This window comes from Gavia stellata, chromosome 4, assembly GCF_030936135.1.
Source record: "Gavia stellata isolate bGavSte3 chromosome 4, bGavSte3.hap2, whole genome shotgun sequence".
Classification (NCBI taxonomy): Eukaryota; Metazoa; Chordata; class Aves; order Gaviiformes; family Gaviidae; genus Gavia; species Gavia stellata.
The window spans coordinates 52,330,306-52,357,969 of record NC_082597.1 but is presented as its reverse complement, the minus strand read 5'-3'; the positions used below and the strand labels follow the sequence as shown (position 1 = coordinate 52,357,969).

At 37.3% G+C, this 27,664-nt stretch overlaps 1 protein-coding gene across 1 annotated transcript; it reads right to left on the bottom strand.

Moving 5' to 3' along the window:
- Positions 1–427: 427 nt before the first annotated feature.
- On the bottom strand, positions 428–27,664 carry NEDD1 (NEDD1 gamma-tubulin ring complex targeting factor). Its single transcript, XM_059816259.1, has 15 exons — positions 27,637–27,664; positions 26,338–26,481; positions 24,300–24,394; positions 22,699–22,815; positions 21,363–21,503; positions 13,780–14,009; positions 12,565–12,766; positions 11,453–11,639; positions 8,480–8,611; positions 8,231–8,278; positions 7,550–7,770; positions 6,662–6,818; positions 6,201–6,357; positions 2,596–2,662; positions 428–1,894 (listed from the first exon to the last, which is right to left on the bottom strand). Exons 2-15 carry the CDS (start codon positions 26,471–26,473, stop codon positions 1,790–1,792), a joined length of 1,995 nt encoding a protein of 664 aa, XP_059672242.1. The 5' UTR covers positions 26,474–26,481; positions 27,637–27,664; the 3' UTR covers positions 428–1,789.

Sequence of the window (27,664 nt, the reverse complement as noted above, 5' to 3'; positions counted from 1 at the left end):
GTTTTTGCTACCTTCAACTACTAGTGTCTTCACGAACTGTGCGGTCAATGCGCCAAGCTACACCTCCTATGAACATACAAAAAAAAAGTTCTGTACATTGTGTGTTAAGTTACTAAAAAAAAAAATTTAACTAACTTTGCTTCCTTTCACTATGAAGTTATTCTTGATATAGAAATACTTCTAAAAGCTTATAAAAGCAGTAGAACTGCAGACATTTAAAGTCCTGTCCCTAATATTAAAGGCTACTTGAACTCCCTAATTTGCTACAAGATTGTATTTGTCATTAACTGACACAAAAAAAGAAAAAGGAGCAGTCTCTTTTTCGAGAGAAGTTAAAGATAGGGAAAAGGTATATAGATAAGAATTTGTTTAGTTTTACAGCATATAAAAATAAGTTACACTATACATTATGGTTTTCTTATTTAGCAGAAGAGTGCCATCATGGTTTAAACACTAGATGTTGTAACTAATTATTAACTCAACATGTTCTCAGACTTCCCTTGTTTGAGTGTGTCAAAAGAAACAATGGAATATTAGTGGGAAAATTAAGAAGCTTCCAGAACAACTTAAATAGCAAGAAGCACTTGTAGAAGTCTTTCATAGAAATTTTTAATTTAATTTAAAATTTTAATTTTTAAATTAAATTGGAGTTTTAATTTAATCTCTTAGCACAAATAAAGGCCAAGCCAAACCTCCCATGAACTTCAGCAGAGTCAGGACTTCATACTGAGCTTCATTTCAGAAATGTTTACACACCAGTATGATATCATTATGCTGCTGAAGTAATTATTCTCTTCAATATGTGTTATGTTAATCATACAACTAACATACTAGTTAGATTTGGTATGCAGCTATCTCAAAAAGGCTACAATAATGCTAAACAAACAAGATTCAAAACTACAACAAAACTGCTCAATCTTAAGTGTTATCCACTAAGAAAAAAAAGGAAAGGGGGAGTGCAAAAGATGCTTGAGTCAAGGACTGAATGACCGCATTTACACAATGCTATATTATTAACGGCTGTCGATACCTACATCTTGAAGTCTAAAGTTGCATTCAAATTGGACAAGCTATGACAATATTAAAATATATGTAAATTATAAGAATTCTAGTTTCAAAGCTGAAGTTGTAACAAAAAATCTCATTGTGCAGTTGAAGTAGCATTTGCAACATCAAAGTTCACAGCAGACAAGCACAAATTTCAGACTTCAGAAATAATAAGAAAGGTCATGGCACTGAATTTGGGAATATATTCAAGTTCTAGTTTTACTCAGGATAGAAGAGCTGCCAGTCGAGTGAAGTTAATTGACAACTGTACTTTCCAGCTCCTTATAAACAAGGCTCCATGTCATGCAGAAGATGAGCTTTCTCTCCTCTTTTTCTCCAAGAAAAGTATCTGAAAGGCAAGCTACAGTGATTGTTTCTGACAGCAGTAAAATAAAGCAGCAGATAGAAAAGTAGATATATCAAAAAGTTCTTACAGAAAAGGCATCCATCCTGGTTTGATTTTGTTTACAAAAAGGCACTTCACATATTGCTAGAACTTTTAGTTTTTCTGTTAGAAGAGTGTATTTCAAGGCGGTTAGCATGAGTATGCAAGCGTTCTTTACACAGTGTTTATCTATTACAAATTTTACATACAGCATCTTACACTATTTATTTAGAAGAGATTCATGTTCAAAATAATAGCAGGTCTTCATACAATACTTCAGCGATGATGGATGATCTGTCATAAGCAACACACCACCTGCAATGAGTTCATGCTAATAAAATTAGCAGTGCAAGACTTTCAGAAGTGAGTCTTCAGTCTTTTGTTTTCCTCTCGTAGTCTCTCAATTTCAGCTACTAAGCTTTCATTTACAGAGTATCTTTCAAGTAAAGCATGCATTTCATTCTAGAGAAAAGAAAAAAGCCCCAATCAGCAGCTATGAAGTTAATTATTCCAATTTTAGACTATTCATTTTCATATAACTTTTGAAAATTAAATAACCTAGATAATACTGTTTTTAAAACTTTTGATAGAAAAATCTTACTTTTCTTATGCTGACATACAGTATTTTGATCATTAATACATTAGTGAATATTTTATCAAAGGATATTTTGCACTTCTTCAGGATGAGAGTCTACTAATGCAGGTTCCATTAAAATGTTCAGTAGCAAGACAAGGTCTTTTTAATGCAGATCAAAAGAACAAAGATTCATAAAAAGGTGAAGTTAAAGAACACAGAACACAGTTCAGTATGCATATGATACCTATAAGTAAAGCTTTCTATTTGAATTCCATCTATCTCCTCCTTACCCCAGGCTCTGGTCCTTTCCAAAGGACAGTTGAATTTGTTTCCTTTTTATCTTTTTATAATTCCTGAAATACGGAATTCGTGATACCTACCCAATACATATTTCCCTTTATTTATCAAGCATAAACCAGTTTAACAGCTTCCAATTCACAGTCACCCCCTCCTTCACATCCAATCCTCCCTTTCTTGCTCTTAATAAGCAAAATTGATTTTCAGTTTTGAGGGAAGAAGTTGGCATGCCTTACTATTAGTGAAAATTACAACTGAATATATTTCCCACCATGCTCTTTGTACATACCAACTGCATATGGAACTGCTTGATCATCTCCACTTGCAAATTCACAATATCTCGATGACATGCTTCTCTGGGGGAAGAATTCCAAAAGGACAATGCTTAGTTTTATTTAGGAAGCAGTAATTCTCTCCAATCCTCAGCACCCAGAACTCCACACTTCCTCACCTTCGCGACATCGTGAAACATGAGTCTAAAAACATTTAAGCCACGAAATGTACTCCTCTACTGCTTATTTTCTGGAATACTTTTGTTATGACATTGACTTTCATAAGTACCATTTTTTTTGGTGTTAAAAAGAAAGACTTAGGATCTTTTCTGTTTAGAAACATAAAAATATATGTGGCAATATCAGGATTGGGGGGTTGGGGTTTTTTTTTTGTGGGTTTTTTTTGTTTTTTGGGTTGGGTTTGGTTTGTTTTTTTTTTTTTTTTTTTTTTTTTTTTTTTTTTTTTTACAGCTTGCAAGATGTAAACTTCTCTCATTTTCACCATTCAAAGCTGATTTTCAATCCCTTGATCACAAGTACCGCAGAGAAAGATATTTATCCGTAACTGAAAATACAGCTTTTCAGCACATCGCTTTCAGCACTCTTCTGTAAGAGGGCCCAAAACATCACCTGTGATGAATGATACATTATACTCAAGCCCACAGAATGCTCCAGGTTAATCTACATAAGAAGTAGTGGCAGTGTTGTCCATGGACAACTATTCCACACTACAAGAACCAAGCTTGGAAATACCCTCTGAACACTACACTAATGCAACAGTTCCAGATGCTGAGGAAGGACAAGGAGAACAGCTCACAAAAAAGCAGGCAAGCTCACATACTCTTCTTGAACAACGCATCACAGTGCAATCATCTGAGACCGAATACTGTACTATGGGTACCAACGGCCTAAGAAAGTAAGGCATTTCTTAAGTAGACGCACACAGATCTTATTTCATTCTCCTTTCCTAAAACATATAGCAAACCCAAAAGGGAATATAAATATATGTATATTCTTCACTTTCTATTTCTACAGGTTATTGTGCTTTTCAACTCCTATTGGAGGCAAACAATCTTCTTCAAGTGTATCAAGCATAGACGCCGGCTGGCAGCTTAGAAACTCAAAGATGTAGGTTACATCTCCCAAAGACAGGAAGTTCAAGAAACAAGCAGCTTTTTGGAACCAAATGAGTTAGAAAAGAACCAGGAGGAATATATAAGGTCCTTGTTCTTTCCCTATTACTTGAAGAGGAATGGATTTCAGGCAAGAGCGATAAAAATCCTTTCCTCAGAATCCAGAGGGTGAAAGGTATTTATATTAATGAGAAGCTTGCAATGGCTCCCTTACCTATTACTGACCTCAGTACAATCTTTTACATTCAGTTTGAATGTATCCATAGTTTACAAGTGGGAAAAGGGCCAGGAGAGCCTTCCAGCCACTCCAGGAAGTGTAGGTCAGAAGTGAAACACCATCTCTGAGGCTCCAGATCTCAGATACTGGAAGTACAAGACTGACAAGCATACCTTCAAACACTGGGATGCCTGAACACAGACTTTAAAGAAAAAACATCTGCAATCCATAGACTGCATTTTAAGTCATGTGAAAGTTACAGTTTTTAATCAGATGTGTGATTATGTGTGATGTCCTGCAGAAGCTGGCAGCTTGTGGCTTAGACAGGTGTACTCCTTGCTGGGTAAAAAACTGGCTGGACAGCCGAACCCAGAGAGTTGTGGTGAATGTAGTTAAAGCCATTTGACAGCTGGTCACAAGTGGTATCCCCCAGGGCTCGGTTTTGGGGCCGGCCTTGTTTAATATCTTTATCGATGAACTGGATGAGGGGATGGAGTGCACCCTCAGCAAGTTTGCAGGCGACACCAAGTTGGGTGGGAGTGTTGATCTGCTTGAGGGTCGGAAGGCTCTGCAGAGGGATCTGGACAGGCTGGATCGATGGGCCCAGGCCAATTGCATAAGGTTCAACAAGGCCAAGTGCCAGGTCCTGCACTTGGGTCACAACACCACCATGCAATGCTACAGGCTTGGGGACGAGTGGCTGGAAAGCTGCCCCACAGAAAAGGACCTGGGGGTGCTGGTCGACAGCCGGCTGAATATGAGCCAGCAGTGTGCCCAGGTGGCCAAGAAGGCCAACGGCATCCTGGCCTGGATCAGAAACAGTGTGGCCAGCAGGAGCAGGGAGGTGATCGTGCCCCTGTACTTGGCATTGGTGAAGCCGCACCTCAAATCCTGTGTTCAGTTTTGGGGCCCTCACTACAAGAAGGACACTGAGGTGCTGGAGCGTGTCCAGAGAAGGGCAACAAAGCTGGTGAGGGGTCTGGAGCACAAGTCTTATGAGGAGCGGCTGAGGTAACTGGGGTTCCTCAGCCTGGAGAAAAGGAGGCTGAGGGGAGACCTTATTGCTCTCTACAACTACCTGAAAGGAGGTTGTAGAGAGGTGGGTGTAGGTCTCTTCTCCCAAGTGACTAGCGACAGGACAAGAGGAAATGGCCTCAAGTTGCGCCAGGGGAGATTTAGGCTGGATACTAGGAAAAATTTCTTTACTGAGAGAGTGGTGAAACCCTGGAACAGGCTGCCCAGGGAAGTGGTGGAGTCACCATCACTGGAGGTGTTCAAAAACCGTGTGGACATGGCGTTGCAGGACATAGTTTAGTGGGCATGGTGGTGTTGGGTTGATGGTTGGACTTGATGATCTTAAAGGTCTTCTTCAACCTTAATGATTCTGTGATTATTGCCAAAAATCTCAGGTGAGTTTTCCCATACTATATTCTTATTTAAAGACATTTAATAACATTCAATGTATTTGTCTGTTGGCAGATACAGAACAGCCATAGCACACAGACCTACTAAGCCAGTTTTGCATTGCTTTTTGTCATCAAGACAGTAGTACTTCCCCTGCCCAGCAATCCTTTTCCCCTCCACCATTTCAGTCAACCTACTTCATCTTAAAATATGGATTGGAAAGTGATCCCCTAGCTACAACTCTCTTAACTGCTCCATCTTCTTCAAAGTCTACTCTAAATCCATGCTAATTTGACTTACTTCTTTCATGATGAGTGCAATGTTAGTTAGGTATCCACAAACACCAAGTAATCTGACACCAATCATCACTTACAGCACAGACATTATGTCAAGCTTCACCAATAGAAATACACACAATATTTTACTGTATACATGCCAAGCTAACAACAATCAAAGCCAATACAAGTCAACTGTCTAGATCAAACTCTCCACAGTGTCAGCTTAAAGAGAAATTTCTCCTGCGGGGACAAAAGATGAGCAGGGAGGGAAAGAAATCAGCACAAGGCTTCATGAAAGCAGTAAGGACCTCATTATGCAGATAAATTTACCATCCGGAGAAGTAATTCAAACACTCATTCTGAAAACATGTTAGCAAAGCCATGCATTAACAACCCTCAGAGACATCAGTCTAATTAGTCATCAGAGCTATTCAAAATAAATGAAGTTTCATACCTAGATTTCCAAGATTAGGGCTATTAATGGTGTCATTTTCTAATGCAAGTAGAAAATATGTTAAAGCATATGCTAAAACATCTTACTAAGAAAACATGTAGTTGAAAACAAAAATGTTCTGCATTAATACCATTACCTGAAATCATCCATTGTTTCTTGTATCATATTCTGAATGAAGTTTATTTGGATTGATGTCAGAGGTGCATTTGGTCTGCTACTCCCAATGGTTTCTGCTATTTTTTCTGACAATGAACTGGCAACTCCAGCAGTAACAGGTGATGTTATCTTTGGACCTTTACAATTAAAAATAAAATAAATAAATAAAAAAAACCCCAGCATAATGGAGTACAAGAGGTTTTTTTAATTTGTCTTGAGGCTTGTCAATGTTTTTTCTCAAATATTACCTAGTAAAAAAAAATACTGGAGATTTAGCATGAGTCTTTTCAGAGGCAACTAGAGATGTTCTAGGAGGGCTAACTGTATTTACAGAAGAATCAAGATTGGATGTTCTGTTTTAATGCTAAGGCCATTTTAATCAGGTTTCATATCAGTTCACAGTCAACCACGCATAAAACCGGGCCAAAATGATCAACTTACTTATTGAGGTAGTACCATTTACTGGGAGATCATATGCAGGAGGAGCCTGAATATTCTTCACTAGTCTCTCATTTGTATCAGGAGCATTTACAGCAGTGGATGATGGTGGAGGACTTAAAGTTACAGATTCCGCACTTGATGAGCTTGATTTTGAAAGCTGACAATAAAAATAATAATTAAAAAAAAAATATTAACTCATTACAGTTATCTAACTGCAGTTGAAGACTAAGTTTTCAGGAATGCACTTTCAAACATTTTTGGTTTTAGGAATCTACTCACAAATATATGCTTTTCATTTTCTAGCAAGACATCTTAAAAACTGATAGCTAAAATACTCAAAATTGCCTCAAGTGCGCACACACAGAAGGGAGTGCAAAAGGCAGGGGCCTCTTCATTTTCACATCAAGCATTTTGTGGCAAAGTTATAAACATTACTCCCAGCAAAATCAGACTTCTCAAAAGTGATACAAAAGGAGCCAGGGTCTCAGCAGAAGCATATCAAAGATAGCTCAAGAAGGAAGAAGAGGGAGTTGGAGAATAGGGAAAGAAGAGAAAGTGGAATTGATCTAATAAAGGACAATCATACTGGTGCAACCAACTCATGATCATTCTTGATTTTCTAGAAAAATCAGAATATTCCTCAGGCTAGCCCAGTTTTGTTTCGTGTGAACTTTCGTAACCTGAGCTTAAAGAGAAACATACATTTATCTTGCATTGCTGAAGGCCAATGCACTTCAACGAACAACATTTTACAGATGTGTGTCAATAGTTTCAACAGACTTGCGAAATAAGATTAACTGGGATGCTATTAAGAACTTTTCCTTCAAGTAGCAGTATTCTGTCAAGATTCTAAAAAGACCACTCATAACAAGAATTAGTATAGTATACCTGCTTTAAGACTTCTTTAGATTCCTGTTTTCCAAGACTTATTTTCTTAGTGTCAGTCTCTGGATGTTCTTCTTCTTTAACTGGAGATCCCACAAGTGCATGTAATGAGCTAGACCGTATCCCTTGTGCACTACTGCTCACTGGGTTTCTTTTTACTGGTAAGGCAGTGGTGAGCTGTGGGAGAAAATCCAAACCCGAAAGGTAGGACTGAAAATCCAGACCTAAAGAGGAAAAAGGGAAGGATGAAACACACATAAAAAAACCCACACACACCAAATCAAACCCACAAGTAAAATGCCTGTACATTCACACAAAACAAAAAACAAAAAAAAACCCACACCCAAAAATGCACCCCACAAAAACTGCATCCTTAAATCTAACTTACACCGTGACTGTCCTTACGAAAGTAACAAAGCATGAAAAAGCCTCCATATATGACCATAAATTGCACCAAGGTTAAACAAAATCGCTTTAGGCCCATTGTCTTGGATTTCCTGTTACCATGTTCTCTCTTAGTACCTCAACATGTTAGACAATTTCCAGAAGAGTTTGTTTGTTTCAGTGTCTGCTTTCATCATTGGTTTATTTTGCAATGGTACCACAAAATTAGCATGTAAGAACTAGTGTAGGCCTCCAAAGGCCTACCACTGACAAAGAAAAATATACTGAAAGTATGTTTACCATCTCCTTTTCCTTGAGGATCTTCATTTGTTTTACTTGCAATAATATCTAAAAAATAGCAGAACATAGACAAATTAAGTGTTCATTAAATGGAAACCTACATCAATATTCATACCATTGCATCAAGTTCATAATCAAAGACAAATTAAAATACCAATTAGGTACAGCAGTCGGTAACACACAAATGTCAAAATGTCATGCTATATGCAGATGAATGATGCTTTACAGATTTTAGTATTAGCAGCTTACCATCTCTGACTGGAGAAAACACATCTCCTAAACTACTTCGACCCAAATCATCAAAATTATTTATATCAGCACTTTTTCCATGATCTGTTTCTTTAGATGGAATCACATCCAAGCTGCAGCTATGGGGAAAGCCTTAAAAGGAAAGTAACATTCAGTTAGTAATTGATGTTTTCCAAAAATAACATACGTTATCCCTAGATGCAAGCACAGCAAGCATGATGCCTGATAAGTCCAGCAAGCACTTTAGAACCTCCTGTGGATTCCAGTTAGAGGGTCAACTTTAACTTCCTCATTTGGGCTGTCATCACAGGTGAATATAACTAAAAGCTAAGATACTTATTAGCAGAAATAAGATACAGTTGGATTCCTTTCCTCTCTTTAAAAAGGAGAGTTGTCACTGGAAAATGCACTCATTTTCAGATAAATCTACATAATGTATGCAGCAAATTTATGGTATATCAGGTGAAATGAACACTAGTGAATGCACCTTCCACTAAGAAAGTGATCACAAGTGATCACATTCAGATGATCAAAATTTAAATTTATTCTGCAAGAAGAGAAATCTGTTCCACTGGGACCATTAAGCATTCTAAGGGAAAGTCTATGAAACATCTTTAAAGCTTACCTGATGTTAGGATACTCTCTGCTTATTTCTAATATTAGGAAATCAGAGTGGGGTTACAGTTGCAGACAAAAGAAACTTGTCCCTAGACCTTTCCCCACTCCACCCTCAAGCCCCATCTCTGACCCAGTCTGGGGAAAAGTTAACTTTTTTATCCATGGTAGCAGGGACAGTTGTCTGAAGAAAGGAGGCATATCTTAAGTCCAAAAAAAAAAACCCCAGTAATTATTCAAACGACAGTTTTTAGATGAGGAATACATGGAGAAGGGAATTGAACTGCTAAGATAACCACCTGAATAACTTTCACAATTTAGTATGTTTGAAAACCAGATCAGCACTGTAAGCAAGCCATTATTCTGCCCTCACTGAACTCCTAACTCTAAGATCTAGGCAAAGAGCATTAGTGCTGTGCAATCCATTAATAAATCTCCTATAAATAAATCACCTGTACATACAAAAGCTTTACTTTGTGCCTAGTTTAACTAAAAAAACAAAAACACCCCACAAAACCACCGTTCATAAAACTTGTAGCTACTTCTCTATGTGGGATTACTTGTTCAAGTGATCCAGATGTGACTGGATGACTACAAAATTAATCATGTCCAAATATTAACATAAAGTGGGACTTGAGTCCAGTTTAAGATTTCACTTTTAAATGTATTCATAAAGCACATTTTTCACTCTTTCCGATGTGTCAGTTGTGACATACATAGGATTGCACTAATTAAGTCAATAATTGGCGTATTAAGTCAAACTAGAAGTGCAGTATCAACCTGTGCCAGAATCTACAGAGGATCTACATGGAAAAAGCATAATATAAAACAGGGCAAAATGTCTTTTGCATATTTTTACCCATTTCCAGTAATCTAAATGTAGTTAAGTACCTAAACCAGAGGACGGCTGTTAAATAGAAGTTTATGTGAAGCCAGCTCAAAGCACATCCAAACTTCTCGTCATATTCTGACTTCATTTATACTTTTGTACTTTAAAATACCTGTGACAAAAAGCCCCTGTCCATTTATAAGCTGTATGAACAGCATATTTAAAACAAAAACATCTATCAGATCACTTTACTGAACGCCCCGTATTCCTCCAAAGTTAAACCCCATAATCAGGGTCTAGAAGAGTTACCACAAACTGTATTTGTTCTGTGGAATCTCATCCATTCCCATTTTTAAGTTTAAAGACCACATCTTCTGAAGTATACAGAGGTCTTTACTTCTAAAGTGAACATTCAGTTTAACGAAAAATATTTGGTTTACTTGGTAAGCCTTTATTTTCTTAAAACATTTATTTATTATGCATGGTCCTATTTAAGGGGTAACAGCCATTACATCTTCAAATAAAGATAATAAATCATGTATTTTAATTGAAATAAAATTTTCCACACCATTCAGTAATGTTGATTAGCAACACTTCTTGCATGCATAGGAAGCATTCTACTTCACCTCATACTTCACTGCATACCCAAGGGAGGTCATTAATACACACCCCTATAGACTGCAGTGGCTTATTGCCTAATTACTGTTGCTAAATGTATTTCTCCTTATTTAAAAAAGGGAGGGAAAAAGTGCTGTTGCATTAAAATGGATCGAGGATTTTTTCAAGAATCGAACTAACAGCGTTACTGATTTGACCATATTTTCAGAACTCTTGAATTAAATAGAACTTTAAAAGCACATTTCACACAGTGGCAGAATTTTAGAATAATGCTCAGAATTCTTATAAAAAACTTGTTAATTTCAGAAGCATAAATAGCAAGTACGGTTATACAACTAATCATACTTGCAACTATATTTAACATCTTTCCTACCATGTGATATTGGAATCATGCCTCATACAAAACTACAGTTCAGTTCTCACTTGGGTTTTTCAACTGTGTTTTTCCTCCTGTGTTTTGTTTGGTTGTTTTTTTAAGATGAGGTCTGTTACTCCTGTTTATTAATAGAATTACAAACCATTAGCTCTGCATTCCATACAGACATTGTGTCAGAAAATACATTATGTACATAAGGATAATCTGCAAGTCAGAATGCAAGTGGCAGCCCCACAATATCACCATGGAGTTTTCTCCTTTAAAGTTTAATACATACTTTTGCTTCAAGTCCAGAATTTTAGACTTCACTCGTCTAAAGCTTGTAGTAGGACCCAATTCACTTCCCACAGTCTCACAGTATGCAGTAGGGGAGGGAAAAGAATGTGCAGATGTGCATACACATACACACAGTTCTTTCAAACAAATGCCCTTCCCTCAGTGAAATTTTTATACTGTAACGGTCAAGGCATGAAATATTCCTTCCATCTTCTACATTATGCCAAATATGATTACAAGTGTAGGAAGACAACACTACCTGTTTTCTCCTGAAGAACCTCTCCTCCCTTATTCTCATTTGGCAATGTCAGATGAGATGAAACTGTTGCTGATGCTTGAGAGGCAATGTTTTTGATGCCAACGTTTTGAATTCCTCCAAGATTACTACCAGCTTTGACTTCTACTCTTTTGGATACAGGTTTATTTGAAGAACCCGTAAGGTTAGACTGAAGAAAAAAATAGAACAAATGAAAGTAAGTTACTATTCCTTCAGCTAAAAGTAAAAATATAAGCCAATATTCTTTCTGTTTCTAAATATTAAAAAAATTCAGTTCAAGTTGCAAAGGTTGCCTAGGAGATATGCCTTTACAAACATTTAAAAAAAAAATTATCTTAACTTCAAAGAACACGGGAAACATCTGTATTACTCTATGAATACTGTGTGGACCTGCAAGAGAATAGCAACAGAACTTAAGGTAACAATGGAGTGAGCTGGTACAAGCCAATTTTGATCTTACATTTAGGCATAGGAAAAATAAGAGATTACATTATTAGGGACTCCAAATTGTAAAGGAATAGTCAAGCATTAGCATCAAGTGGGCTGGAAGAAGAGGAAAGTCTCAGAGCAATGAAGAATCCACTTCAAAGGTTCCCTCCATCTCCACTGAATGGACATGTGGGGTTTCTGCATAGAGTAGAGCCTAATTAAGTCTTGGAAGAACCTCTTAAGCCTTCTCTATTAATCAATCAACTTCTCCACTGTTTATATGTGCCTGCAAAAGACCATATGTAAGACCATGCAAAATACCTCAAGACGGGCAGCTATGTCTCTTCCCTTTAAGTGGAAGGCCATTACAGATCTTTCTGCTACTGCCTGCAAATGAATTTAAGGTGCCACGATCTGTAATGGCACACCAGACAGAGTTTCACTCATTTCTACATTGAGGCTAGGGGTGGGGGGAATTCCATATTAAAACCCCCTAAAATGGCACTTAAGACGGAGCACTTTAAAATTTCTATGTTGGTATGAACCATTTTTGTTGATATCTATAATGCTTAGAAATTGAAAGCTAACATTTTTTTAGAACTTAAACTTATGCTTTGCTTTCACTAATCTGCATATTAAGCAATAAAAAGGAAAGGGTTTTTTACCTTGGAAAAAGTGCTACTGAACTGAAGACGTATGCATTTCACACAGCCTTTGTGAGCAACAACTGTTTTCACTGGTGATGTCAGTTGTCTTAAGTCGTACTGGCAGATTTTTCCCCGGGAACATCCTATAGCCAAAGTAGTACCATCGGGCATGAAGTCTACTGTTGTCAGAGGAAAATCAGCTACTATTGTTGTCAGTAATCTTCAGACAGAGAAAGGACAAGATAAAGAAGCTTTTAGAGTTCAAAAGTTAAGACTTTTCAAAACAGAGTACCTAAAAAAAAAATAAAAGCTTTCATAATTCAGCTACAGGTCAGTAGTTCCACTTTTCCAGTGCCAAGTAAATTCAGTGAAGTATCTTATGTAACAGTGGATTAGGCTTATACTAAGTGTTCATGCTTAACAAATTAAAGACTGCACATGCCCCAGAAGATTTCACCAGGATAGGATCAAACTGTCTTCATTAACAGCAGTTCTGACACTGACATTATTTACTGGTATAATTTCCAACAGCAGTCATACTACATATGTCCTCTAGGTGCCCAAGCCTCTCAGCTCTAACCTTCCCACAACTACAGGAAGAACTTCAGCTCCTAGTTTGCATCCTTCTACTACACCCCCTCCAAACTAGAGCCAGACTCCTGCTTTTCTTCAGCTAGAGTGAAAGCACAACCCACACTAGAACCAAAACCACTTGCCATCCTACCCTTTCACTACACAGCCCCCTCACCTATGCCCCATACCTCCTGCTTTTTCAACCAATACCCTCCCATACTTAAGGCTCACTATCTCAGCAACTCTGTGCACCTTAGCACAGCTACATCTTGTATCTTGAACTAGAAAATTCTGCAGGCTAAGCTCAGGTGGCTGCAGGTCCTCACAGGCTGTACTGTCCCTCACAGAAGCTAATTGCTCTGTATCAACAAGAAACACCCATACACAAGCACTTGGCAGAGGTCACTCATGTATCACCTCAATTAGTTCCCACATGCCTTGGGTTTTTTGATTATTTGTTTGGGGGGTTTTGTCTGTTTTTTAAATAAAAAGGCAAAAAGGACTATGAGACAGGTTCTCCAACAGCGATATGCCAACCACTTCAACCATTCTGAATGTGGTCGATATTAAATATTTCATGTCATATTTAGGTGTGCTTTTTCTTTTTATAAAAACCAAATGAGGATTCTCCTAAAATCAAAAGGTCTTTAATATACTCACTTTTTACTTGAAGTGTCATAGAGAATAATTCTTTTATCCAAACCTACAGTTACAAGCAGCAGCTTATTGACTGGAGAAAAGCAGATTTCTGAAGCTGGTGCTTTATGCGTATTTTCAAAATTATGATATGGGTTCTGGCTATTTACATCCCACAGAGTTACATTTCCACTGTCAGAAACACTGCCCAGCAAAGATTTCTTAAAGGATGAATATTTCAAGTGTCGAATAGGCTGTAAAACAGACATAAAAAATGAATTGTAATACCACTATTAAACACCATATTAAATTATTTTCTAAACACATTAGGAGTACAGATGTTACATTAAGTAGTTTACAAAGGCTGGCCACTCTAAAAAATAAGAAGTAAATGTTTATTTCACATTAGAATGCCATTTTTGCTGTCGGGGGACAGACTTTTTTTTTTTACTAGTATGGGGTATCATATGAGCTGATCAGCAAAATGAAGGACAACAAAGAAAAGAGAACACTTCTAGAAAAGTTTCTTAATTTTTCTGCAAGTATCATGCCATCATACACACAGCACATCTAAAATAAAAATTTAAAGGAGTGAAAAGCTACATTATTGGTCTCCTGCTAAGAATGTTAAACTTAATTGCCCTCTACTGATTTTATGTACTTGGATATAGGCCAATTTGATAAGACACACAGACTCCAGCGTTTTGCAAGTATGTATGTTCTGCGAAAGAACAGACTTTACCCTGTGAGCTAGGACCACCAAAGAGGATAATATGCCTGGTTTATCACATGTAGCCTTGCTATCACAGAACCATGTAATACAGGAACTTAAACTGCCTTTCAGAAGCAGGTAAGTATTTTGTTTCCCCCGTATTGCTTCAGAGGATCTTTCAGAACCTCACTGCTCTAATACTAAATTACAATACTCAATTTCCAAATTAATTTTTGACCATATTATTTATTTATTATGACATTTGCACTGATTCACTCCTGTGACAATAATGCCTTATTGTTTCCCTAACTCCCCAGTGCTGCTTTTCCCTGTTTTAATAAATGGCCACTTCACCTCCTTTCAGGCTTTATTTTGCTACAAACAATAAGCGAGACTCAGTCTCCTAAGATCGGCTTTTCAGTACCATCACAGTCTCTTTGTAACTCTCCCAGTTTGAATCTTTCTTGAATATGGACAACCAAAATCTTATATGATCATCGAAACATTTTGCTACTGCTTTACAAAGGCAGTAACACTTAGTCTGTTTTATACTGTAAATACTTGTCCTGACGTATCCTAGACTGCATTTTCTTTTTGGTGATCCAATCTGTTTTGGTTGCCCATTGCCATTTTATAATCAAGCCCAAGTCTTTCTTTCCCTTAGGAATTTTCAAATCCTAGTCTAATACAAAAAGCCTCGGTTGTGACCTAAGTCTGATACCTTGATTTCTATGCTGTCATAGTTGTTCTCATGTCTATTATTTCAATCATTTTTAGATACTGTCACATTCCGCTCTCTTGCTGGCGATACCTTCCAACTGTGTCTCATCATAGCTCTACTTCTCGTATTATAACCATTACTGAAAATACTAAACAAGATTAACTATTGATAACCCAAACAAATACTGGTCTTTCAACATTACCTACTGTCTTCTTTCCTATAGCCAATTTCCTACCCATCCTCAATTCCTTTCTAAACCTCCATCCTCTCTAATGTTTTCTCACAAGGCACTGAATCAAGTGCTTTACTCAAGCCCAGACAGATGAGAGCCATTACATTTTATTTGTCTGAAAATGCTCTCAAAAAACTATTGTATTATTCTAGTATAATCCACATTGCAATGCACTGTACTAGATTTTATCCTATTTCTCTCTTTAACTTAATTTTAATGGAGATATTTGTTTGTTCATATGCCTCCAATATAATTTCTAGCACTTGTATTGCATGCCTCACTGGAAGCCTAATTGCTCCACAAAGAAGTGGCACCCTCAACTGCATATTCAAATAGGACAGAAGATGACTGTTTATAATTAATATGATCCTTTACTGGACATGATGGAGACATTTTATCATCAGCATTTTTCAGTTTATTTACATTAAAAAAAGAAGTATTGAGAGACTCAGGAATAACAGCTTCAATTACATACATGATCTACATGGGAAACACGCCTGTCCTTCACATTTCTCTCAATTCACCTCCAAATACCTTCCTTACTGCCCTGGTATCTGCTCATGTTCTATTTTCTCCCACCTCTGTCCTCCTGCCCACCAAGATTACTCTCTCCTAACTCTCCTCAAACCTCCCTTGCTATCCTACCAAGTCTCCCATTTCCTTTTTTCATTTTTCCTTCTAGTATCACAGGTCTAAGATGAGGTCTCCTTTTTTTTTTTTTTTGTATACACACCTTCCCCATATTACCTCTGTTCCCCACTTCTTATTGAAGTCATAGTGTTTCCTCAGAGCAGCTTCACAGTTTAATTTCAGGTTGCTGATGAAGGTGTGAGGAAGCTCCTATGCACTCCCCACTTTCACTGAATTAGGTTAGCAACAAACTTCACTCGCAACAATGCAATTACTAGATCAGACTCAAGGAACGGAGGTGCTTAAATCTGTGCACACTGCTATGAGACAGTCAAATGCATCATATTGACATCCCTGACAGTATGGTACACATCCAAGTTTCAAATTCTTGCCCAGACAGCTAGAGGCATGAAAGAACCTCATTTCTGAAAGGCTGCTTGACAAGACAAAACCAAAACATTTCTTCTCCCAGAAGTGAATCGCTTATTTGGAAGGTTTTTAGAAAAAAATGCTTTCTCTGAGAATCACCTGGGTTAGAAAACACAACTTTAAGCTTAGCACAGTTAGAAACAGCAGATAACCAAGCCTCATATGGGAAACCATCAAGTATTAAGACGTAGGTGGTCAAACTATATCACTTACAGTAGGTCTTAGCGACATTTTCCTCATTTCCCACCCCATCCATAATCAAAGAGCAAATTAGAAACTGTATTTTAGAAGGAGAAAGGCTTCATGAAGTAACATTCTGTCTTTATCTTTAAAATATTGACTCAACTCTACGTGAATTTTATAACAAAGCAAACAAAAAAACAACATGCTATCCAATGTTCACTGGAGTGAAGTTAAAACACACATACAGCCACTATGAAAGCTGACAAGTATACACAGAAAAATACCTTTTTTGTGACCCAGTGCTGCTACTCCTTGTGCAGGAAGAGATGAACTATTACACTTGATCAGACATTCGAGTTATTTAGTCCTATACCATATGTATAAAAATGTTTGACACTAAAGTTCTGAAAAAGATAAATGGGACCCCTTCCCACTCACCACAGGAGACAGCTCCAGGATAATGTAATGCTAGGCATAAGTCTGTTCTAATCAATAAAAACCAAAGTTTATCTCTTATTGTAATATTCCTTTTGTTATAATTTTCAAGTTACTTTTCCATCCTTCTTCCTCTGATTACATTTATTGCCAAAGAGGATGCTAAAAAATCAAAAACAGCCATGATCAACTGTGTGTTCACAGAGAAAAATGTTACCTTTTATGTCACTGAATTGTTTAACTGTGTATCCTTTTATGTTAAGCATTACTTAATAAGAGTCCATTTTCTTCAGTTCCTTTCTTTTCTCTTTACCAGACTTCTTCCCTACTTCTAACACATCTGTACCTCTGCCAATCCTAATTCTGTAAACTTTTTTTGAGCTGTCACGCATACTACTCTAAATCAGATTCTATCATCTATTTTTAATTTCAATACATGTTTCTTTACCTTATTTCTTATATTTTCTAGTGGTTTTTGTCTACCTTAATGACAAGAAACTAACACATAGTCACAGTCTTCACCAAACAGTCTAAAAAAAAAAATGTTGATTTTTGCTTGGCATGATGAAGTCACATAGAACTTTAGTACACTCCTAGTCAAGATTTTTCTGAAGAAGCTGAACTTCATTTGCCATCTCCTGTCTCTTTTCTTAAGTTACGGTTTAGAAACAAGAGTTCTGTTACTTGGATTTTGGACACTAGGGCCTCCAACTCAGCCTAGCTGAAAATAGCCCAATACAGTTCCTCGGCCTTTGTACTGGCAGCAATAGGAATCCCAAGCCTAAAAAGAGCACACAACCCGTGTGGTTTAACTGCAACGTTTACTAGTTACAAGAAACAAAATAGCTAAGGATGCGGGAGACAAGTTAAACATTGGTACTTCTCTGAAAAGAAGCCTGAGAATGTTTACAGATTACAACTTCATCCACAGATTCAAATGGCAAAAGGTGTGGGGCATGTTTTATCAGGAAAAATCTGACTTAGCAAGCTTAAGTATCTTACTGGAATTGGATCTAGGGTGATATTTAAGATACTTGCTTTATTTTAAGTCAGCATAGCTGTTCACTAGGTGAAACTCAAATATCCTGAAGTAATTTTCTGAATAGAAGTGGGAAGGGGTCATCTGTTCTCTAACGATTTTAGTCACTAATACTAAAATACTTTCAAGATTGTTAGGAATGACACAATTATTTGGAAAGAGTCATGTTTTCGAACTAACCTGTCAAGACTAGGGAAAAAAAAAAACCAACACGTGAATATGAAGCAAGTTTCACTGCATCTTAATAAGTACAACTCTGATGATCTCTGGAAATTCTGCACACATAGAACTACCAGAAATATGTTTAGCACAAGGTGCTGAACCCACAAAGACAAAATTAAGTCCTCTTTGGAACATTTTACCAGTCAATGTAGCACAAAAAGCCATAAACATCTTTTTGCCTTAGCTGTGATTGGAGTAGATTTTCTGTAGAATACAAAAGTACATTCTATCTTTAAGCTTCACAGTAAGACAGCCAAACAAGCAACAGTGCACCTCAGAAAATGGTTGGTCCATTGCTAAGAAGGACTAGTTACACTTAGGGTTTTTCACCGCTGCAAAACAAGTGAAAAGCCCAAAACTAAACGAAAAGTAGTCTAGCATCATTGATTACCTTAAAGATAGTACAGTTTCTTGATCTCCTTTATACCTTAGTGAGACATGTAAGTGAGAAGGCGGATGTAAACACAGCTGATAGCTTTAAAAGCTGAAGACTATTTCACTATATGGAGTGACCAGAACTCATCACACTTCTTCACAGATCAGCCAGCTGTTCAAACAACTAAACTAAATCATGTTGCTAGGAGAATAGCACCAGGCAGTAAAGACTTGAACAAACATTATGTTTCAAAACAAACCTTAATTCATCCTCACAACAGCAAGCAGATAAGAATCTGGTAGTCTAAATGAATACCAACATCAAAGACAAATTATGGGATCTGCAAACAACTCTGTGCAAGAACTCAACTCTAATAAAGAATAATAAAGGTGTTTCTAAACCAAAAATCAATTAGTGGAATACAGGCCAAAACTCATATGAAAAGAAAATTTTTTAAAGTCACAGAAAGCACTGCAACGTTGGGCTCTTCTACTACTTGTAGAGTCTATACAGTATCAGAAATAAACTGGCAAGGAAACTACATTCCATCATGCCGAATCAAACAGAGACAAGCTAAATTTCATAAGGTTAGTTTGACCGCACATTCCCCAATTGTAAAAAAAACTTACCAGGGAGTGGTGACCCTTACTAAGCCAGACAGCTACTGCCAGGATCAAGCAGGACAATACACTGTGTATCTATTCAAGCTTACTCTTAGGAAACTGGGCCCCTAAACTATAAATTGAGTAAAGGCTTTTTAATTTAAACAGAATTAAACAAGTCTTCAGATATTTGCTTCACTGCACAATTAATCCTGCAATTCTCTACAAGTACCAATTAAAACCCAAAACCAAAAATTAAGCTATTTTTGCATGTAAGAGCAAAGCTAATTTTTAGGATATAAGATAAGCTGATAAACCGGGACATCCAAGTAGCCATCCCATTACACAATTATAGCTCGATTCCATTTTAAATTAAGACTGCAATCAAATAACTGCCTCCCTTTAGAAAACGTTATAGACCCTTTAGAAAGCGAAGAGTAGCTCTGTGCTTGCAATTACTTTGATTTAACACTTCACATATCTTTATCCATCTTAAAGGTCACTCAGCTTTGCAGTAGGCCTCTTGATTTCATCTGCCAAAATAGCTATTCACTGCATCACTTATTCCTAATCACTTTTTGGTGCAAAGAGTTGAATACATCAAACAGGTTGATGCAAATCATCTTCGTAAGAATTTTTTCATTTTCCAATTAACTAGCAACATAGTCCCCACTCTGGATAATCACCTTGGCTGTGTAATCCAGACACAGATATCCCTGTAACTCCTGCCTCACATCCATGTTTTTCATAAGATTGTCACAATCAAATCAGAAAAATGACCTGACTATATAGGTGGATTTTTAAGATCAAACCAAGTACGAGGTACAATTTTGCTTCAATATAAAGTATGAGACTATGGTGATGGATCAAAGACACTGCAGCACCTAAAAGCAGAGATAGTTTTAATTTAATGGAGATTTTTCAACAAAAAGTATACCACAATTCCTGTGATGCTATAAAGTCTTAAGAGATTCTTCATCAAATTAAATTTTTCTCCTGTCTAGCATGAACAATGTAACTTCACACTCTACCTGCAATCTAGGACTGAAAAAGCTGTTGCAGTAACAGAAAACGAGTAAGTCACAACTTCAGTATTCCCTGTGATGTTAGAGGTCAGGTTTAGGACCAAAGCAACAGTTCTGCATCCCCTAGGCAGCTCCTACCTCTGTAAAAATGACTCAGTAAAGAACTAAAAGAATGCCTAGAACACAAACACTTGGCTGTGCCTAAGACATTCACACTATGAACGCACACTGGAACTTCTGACGGGACAAGACAGCTCATTAACTACTGCAGATACCCTTATGTCAAGGGAATTCCCCTAATGATACCCACTAATTCTTCAATATCTTTTGAGTCTGACAAAAGGAATTGCAGTAGAAAACCCTACCAAGGCCATTAAGTAGCACACACGCTTTGTGTTTGTCTTTTGCAGTCTTCCTTCAAACCAGTTATCAAAATCTTACCTAAACACCTAAGTAGATAATATAAAGTCTCGTTGCTTTTCTCTTTGAACAGCTGTGCAATTTTAATCTCCAGATTAAATAAATCTATTATTTCCAAATGCAGGCTTATATTCACCCCTACTGTACAGATGGCTCTGTTCAGTTGTAAATCTGATTACTTTGGATAACTCGGAACCCAGGCTACCTGGTCTTTGTTCTTTGCAACAATACACATTGAGTCATGCATTGAAATCCTGCTTTGGTTTGTAAAGCCAGCTGGTTTTTTGTTCAGTTCTAAGACACATAGAAGTTTGTTCTTGAGGAACCAGAGTCTACAAAGTAAAATTTGCTGTAACCTGTATATAAGTAAAGGTACTTGAGAAATTTGTATTTCAATGTTATCTATTACTTAAGATTAGAACACACACAATGGTCTGGTTTTTCCTTTCAATTTTTAAGAATGCACTTATGGAAAGGAAACAGATTAATAAAACTTAAAAGCTCTTGATACACACTTTCAATTTCTAAATACTGTGAATTAAAGCTTCATGCCTGAAATGAACTTAAAACAGATAGCCTACCTGATGGCTGCCATACCCAAAGGGAGTACTTGATAAATTGGTAGTAACACTGTGTAGGATGATTTCACCACTCAAAGATCCAGAAGCAATGTAGCAATCATTCCAATTATATGTAACACAGGTGACTTCATCTTTATGATCCTGGGAGGGAGGGAGGTTAGAGGGAGAGGGTTAAAGACGTTCAGGATAACCATACTCCTTCCTAATCTGTGCTTTTGCAGAAAAGCTGCAGCTCGATGTTTTTTTTCTGACCATCTGTAACATTTAAAAAGATTATTTAAAAGTTATTATGGAATATCCCAGAAAACAGCAGCAGAACATACTGAAGATCAGCCATTGTATTTTAACCACTGTCTGATTGTTTTCAGAAGACTGTTTTAGTAAATTAGTAAAGATGATGCTGTAATTATATACAATATTTTAATAAGACAACCATACAGATATCTACCACAGGTGCCATTAATGTTATTTTAAAAGTAAAATCTTCCAGAAATCAGTGATATTTGAATACATTTTCTGTTACTCTGATGTACTACCGCCAACTTCCCCTTCTGTCACTTTTAGTATCAACACATATATTTACCAAATAGCTTTTCAGTATAGTCATTTGCAATGATGATACTGTGTTTACTGAATATATAGGGGAAGACAATCAAGTACTTCCAGCCCAAAAAGGAGAAAAATATATTTGAAGTATTGTTTTAGCTACTTAGTAGTTTTGTTTCAAACTGTAACTTTAGAAGTCCAAGAAAAAAGAATCTACCAAAGCTAAAGTTTTAGGACCACTGTTAAAGAGGCTATAAATCAGGGCAAATAATCTATGGAAGGCATCATGGAAATATAGCAGACCATCTTAAGTTTTGTGCATCATAACAATGTTTTAGAGAATTCAAACTGGATCAATTTGAAGATGACAACCATGTCCCAGTTTTGCGTAACATTAGTATTTGTAGAGTACTGTAGTAGAACTAAAGTGTTTTCTTGTTTGACGTATCAGAAACAGCAATTATCTGAAATGCTACCCTTGGAAAAAATCCCATCAGACAATATCAATAGAAATTCACAAAATAAGAAGCCTATTCTGAAAATTTAAACACATTATAGAATTGTACTCTGAAGACATCAAGTTAAGTATGCTTGTTAAATTAAATTTGCTATTTACAGCACATAAAGGACACAAACTTGAACAAGACACGTATGTGTGCTAGCTCCTATCTGTGAACTTGATCCTACAGATACATGACTTAGAGAAAGTTTTTTGTTTGTTTGTTTGTTTACAGTTAGCAGCAAAACCTTGAAGTCGTGAAAGCTACAGTTCTTCCTCACCCAAACTTACCTTAAGGCTACGATAAACCCTTCTGGATTTCAGATCCCAGATATTAACTGTGTTATCAAGGCCTCCACTCACAATATATGAAGAGCTAGAATTCAAGCTCACACATGTCTGTTTTGCCTGATGGAGAAGGGAAAAAAAACCACTATGTTACAGATAATTAAGGGATTTATTCAATTAAGGGATTTATACTTGAAAACACACATCAATATGCTTTTATCTTCATTAACACAAATAGTCCCACTGACTGACGGAACTATTGGTACACTACAGTCATTTCCCATCAAAAGACATTTACAATCCAGTCCAGTTTGGACATATGTTTAATCTACTTTAAGATTTAAATACATTAATTAATAAACTCTTAAATGCTCACATTTTCCCATTTCAAACTTTTTTAGCACCTTTTCCTTCAATATGCATGTTCCCTTTGAATTACAGCTCTTTAAAGTGCAATCATAGACTTCTATTCAGGTACTGAGTTTTAAAAAGAAAATGCTAAATTTAGAAAAAAAATCCTTAAAAGAAACTTAGAAAGTTGTCTAAATCATGTACTTCACATTCCCAAAACATTACAAAGAATATTATAGCAGCAAACCTAATAATTCAGTAAAGTGATTCTTTTAAAAATAATCACTGAAGTGAAGTACCAGCTTTTGGGAAAAAAAAAAAAAAAAAAAATCAATCTTAATGATAGACCTATATCAAGGACAAATTATTATTCAGTTCTATCATGCTGAAAATTCACTTTTAAGTTCCTGAGATTTGAATTAAGAAAAAACAAGTCCATCTAATTATTAACATGGTAAAATTGGAAATGATTGCATTAGTTACAGATCAGATTCAGTTAAATCTCCAAGACAAACACTCCACCTTTGAAAGTGTTTGCTTCAGCAACCTAAAAGCCTGGTTTGAACACCTTTTCAGAAAAATCTCCAGTCCAAATTAGCATTACAATAGCTATCCAAGGAGAATAATTAGAATGGGTTAGAACACTAACAAATCATTCAAGTAACCATGTCAAGAGACTCTTCTAAAACTAAGTCCAGCTTTCTAAACAGTTTACGGTGCCATACTTCCATATAACAGGGGAAAAAAGCTCCAACCATAACAGTTCTCCTATTTCACGTGTTTCCAGAAGCTAGCGCATGTACGCTCCAAGAACAACCTTTATATAGACTCTTATCTTTTCAATGTACAATTCACAGGCATCATAATACTGACAATTCAAGCTGGAAAATGAAGTTCAAACTTGAGCTCTGTTCCACTGCCTACACATTAGATCAAGTTTGAACCACTGACTGCCTCGGACTATCACACTGAGGCTCAACAGGCATATTCCCTCAGCAGAAAGGCATCAGATGCTAGTATAACCACATTCATCTTTTCTTACTGGTAGAACTATTTTAGAAGGTACTATTCCCCCCACTCTTTTTATGTATTTAACTATACACAAGGAAATGTTTTTACATACATGTCATAACTCTAACAATACTAAAATTCAATTGATCCCAGCATGCAGAACAAATGTGATACAAACAGTACACATGGTGGAGTGGGAAAAAAAACCACAACTAACAGGGAACAGCATTAGTCATACTTACTCCTTCAGCTATTTCAAAGAGTGGAACAGGTTTGCTTTTACAGCTTGAAACAACTATTTTATCACCAGCAGCAGAAGCAGTGGCCAGGTATCTATCTTCGTCACAAGTTATGGACCATAATTGTATTATACTGGTGATTAATAAAAGCAACAGTAAGTTCCCCTTACTGAACAAGAGACAGATCGGCTAAACAATCTAAAGTACTGTACCTTAAAGGGACCTAGAAATAGAAACATAAGGCTATTTCCCAAGCTTTCATTAAGACGCTCTTGCATTAACTACAGCCCTTACTTCCCAATACAAGACAGAGCAATTTCTTTCAGAGAGAAGAGGAGAAATATCCGGCAGCTATTATTTAAGAGTTCTTTACCGCTATGGCAGCTTATCCGGTCTACAATTTTTGTTTCCCCACCACCCCCAACTAAGAGCCCCATTTATCACTAGAGTTCAAAGGAACGTCTGTTGCTGTTAGCAGACTATGGATTTAAAGAACAGTCCTATTTGTAACAAATGTTAAACTACTTCACCATAGAGCTTCTAGAGTACAATGAACGTTAGCTAATTTGTCTCCCTCTGTGCTGAGGGAAGAAAAACAAAAACCCAAAAAGAACCTTTTATGATACCAAGTACCTCAAAGTAGTAAGAAAAGCCTTCAATATAGAACTACAGAGCAGCAAAACTGCCTCCGCATCCCCACCAAATGAATCCCGTAATCATTTAGATCAGTCTCCTGTATTGTCTTCAGGCCAATGCCCATTGTGATTTTATATTTTCTTATTTAAGAATACAGGTTAATTGTCTGGATTTAACACCAAAGAACTGATAGGCAGATTACTGCTTGCTGTTCCTTTCATTATTTTAAGGCAACATTTTAGCTGACAGAATTATGCAGAACCAAAATGAATGCTTTACCCCTAACAAATTAACAAACATTCAAAAGCATATAAAGACACTTCAGTGTTTCAGTTTTGGGGAATGAAGACTAGGCAGAAGAAAGCATGACATGGCAAGACAGACTATCTATAGCTGAAGTTTACTAAACAACACATGTATGTATGTAATTTTTATATACATATATATATCAAAAAAAAATTACATCTATGCTTCAACTTCTCTGCAAGCTCCATAGCTAAAGCATTCATTTGTGCTCCGATTATTTTAACATTTTTCTCATACATGCACTTATTTGCAGACTTAGAGGACAGACAAATTCAGAACTCAACTGTTACCTGCCAGCATCCTGGCCTTCTTTTACATCAAGATCAGACACCGCTGCCTTTTCCCATGACAGCCACACAAGCTGTTCACCTGACAGTGTACTGTTTTCATGAAGTTTCTCATATATTCACCTAACATCTGGCACCTCATATCATTATCTTATAATAGGCTTCCAAGACAGAGGTGAAAGGTCTAAATGGGCCAGATCCATTTTCATGCATAAATCATCAGCACCTTACGGATGTTTTCCCACACATCCAACACATTTGTGCTTCCTCTGTAAATACTACAAACACCACAAAGAAAACCAGTGTCTACAGAGTAAGAGGTAAGTGTACACTATCAAAGACTATCAGAATCAATGAGAAGTTGTTTAAGGAAAACAAACAAACAAACTTCTTTCATTACAATCTTCCCCTCTACACTATGTATAGCATTTTACTACACTAGCAATTGCTTTGTTCAACCTTGTCAGTAAATTAAGCATTGCCTTGAAAGTGAATATTGTAATCAACTGTTGCAGAAACAAATTAGTAAGCTTTACAGTTGGTAGGCAATTTAAGCATATCGTAGTCATTAAAAAAGCATTAGCCTCGTGAATGAAGAGAAACTTTTTCAGAAGCATTTACCAGCATGAGTTTATTTTGTAAATCACTTCAACACAGAGAACCACAACATTTTCTTCACAACATGTAGAAATCTTTTTATGCAAGACTTCAAACTGCATCAGGCCTGTGATTTACAGACACTGTAATAAAAAAAAAGTCACTGAAATTTTGCAGAACACCCACAAAACTATGGCTGAAACTGTAAAGGATACTACTGCTGGCCCAACATAGTGAGCTGACTGGATGTGGGGGTGTATGTGGGTTGAACTGCTCCACCACAGTTAGAGATGAGGAATCCCATATTTTAACGTCATCTCCTGATGAAGCAAAACGTATGCTTTCTTGCATGGCTGCACCTGTTTTTGCAAAAATAAATTTAAAAATGAAGATACATATATTTATATAAAAAAGTAAAAACATACAATAGGCAACTTCACAAGTCAAAAGTAATTTCACCTACACCACTTAATACTGTTTTCTTGATATCCAGGACATTTATTTGGACTTACACAATTAGTACTATTATACTACTGAAAGCAGCAGACACTCCATCCTTTTGTTACTTGAATCCTTGCAGGAAATGTATGCTTTCCTTTTCACAAAGGAAAAGCAGTCCCCTCTATCGTATCAAGAGACTAAAATGATGCTTATATCTCCACAGAGTTTACAGCTGCCTAACATAAAGCCGTGAGTATTTCAAGGACTCACTTCCCACCGGTAGATGGAGATACAGAAGCTCGAATCAAACCGACTGTTGCAGGGGAGGGCTGTAAGTTTGGACGTAAGAGGACTCACTTCAGCGCTCATCTCACCACCCTAAAGGAGACATCCGAGAATCTTTTAAACTAAACCTTTAACAGTAGACTATGCGTGACTATAAGTCACTTTTCAACGCCGCTTACACAACATTAAAAAACAAAAAGACCAGCTCCAACAACGTACTACTATTTGTTTTGGCTGACACCGTTTTAAGAGTTAAAGCCAGGCTAACCGATTCCAGGTTTCTAAAGTTTATTCTCAGTTTTTTATTCCGGGTGATTTTAAACTAGCAACAAATAAGGGCTCAAAAGGTAAGCCTTTCCTCCACCTGAAAGCATGACCACCCTTTAGCCAAAAGTTTCCGGGACGTTTCCACGTAGCTTTAGGCCACTAATTCTCAGTGCCGAGAACGTTTAAGAGAGGTGCATAACACTGACAAAATTAGTCAGGCAACCCAAGGTCCACAACCGCCTTCGCTCGGCCGTTGCCCAAGGCATCAGCACGCGGAGCTGTTCCCTGCTCTCTCACTGCTCCTCCCGCCTCGCACGGGGCTGCTCTCCGCGTTCCGCACCTTCAGCCCCGGAACGAGCCGCTGCGCGCACCCGCGCCCCACGGCACCGGCATCGCCGCCGCCCAGCCCCAGCCCCAGCCCCGCTCCCGCCAAGACGGGGCCCCGCTGCGGGCCGCCCCCGCGTTCCGCACTCTCCCCGCGGCGCGTCAGGCCGCTCATCTCCCCCGCCGCTGTTGCCCACCTGGCAGGGCAGGCACCAGGCCGAGGCC

Bases quoted from the DNA above. Each gene is read 5' to 3' on its own strand.
- NEDD1 (XM_059816259.1), bottom strand. From the start codon at position 26,473: ATGCAAGAAAGCATACGTTTTGCTTCATCAGGAGATGACGTTAAAATA. The intron at 21,504-22,698 runs GTAAGTTTGGGT...CCTCCCTCCCAG, and splicing joins GGGTTTATCGTAGCCTTAAG to GATCATAAAGATGAAGTCAC. The intron at 11,640-12,564 runs GTAAAAAACCCT...TTTTTTCTTCAG, and splicing joins TCAGTAGCACTTTTTCCAAG to TCTAACCTTACGGGTTCTTC.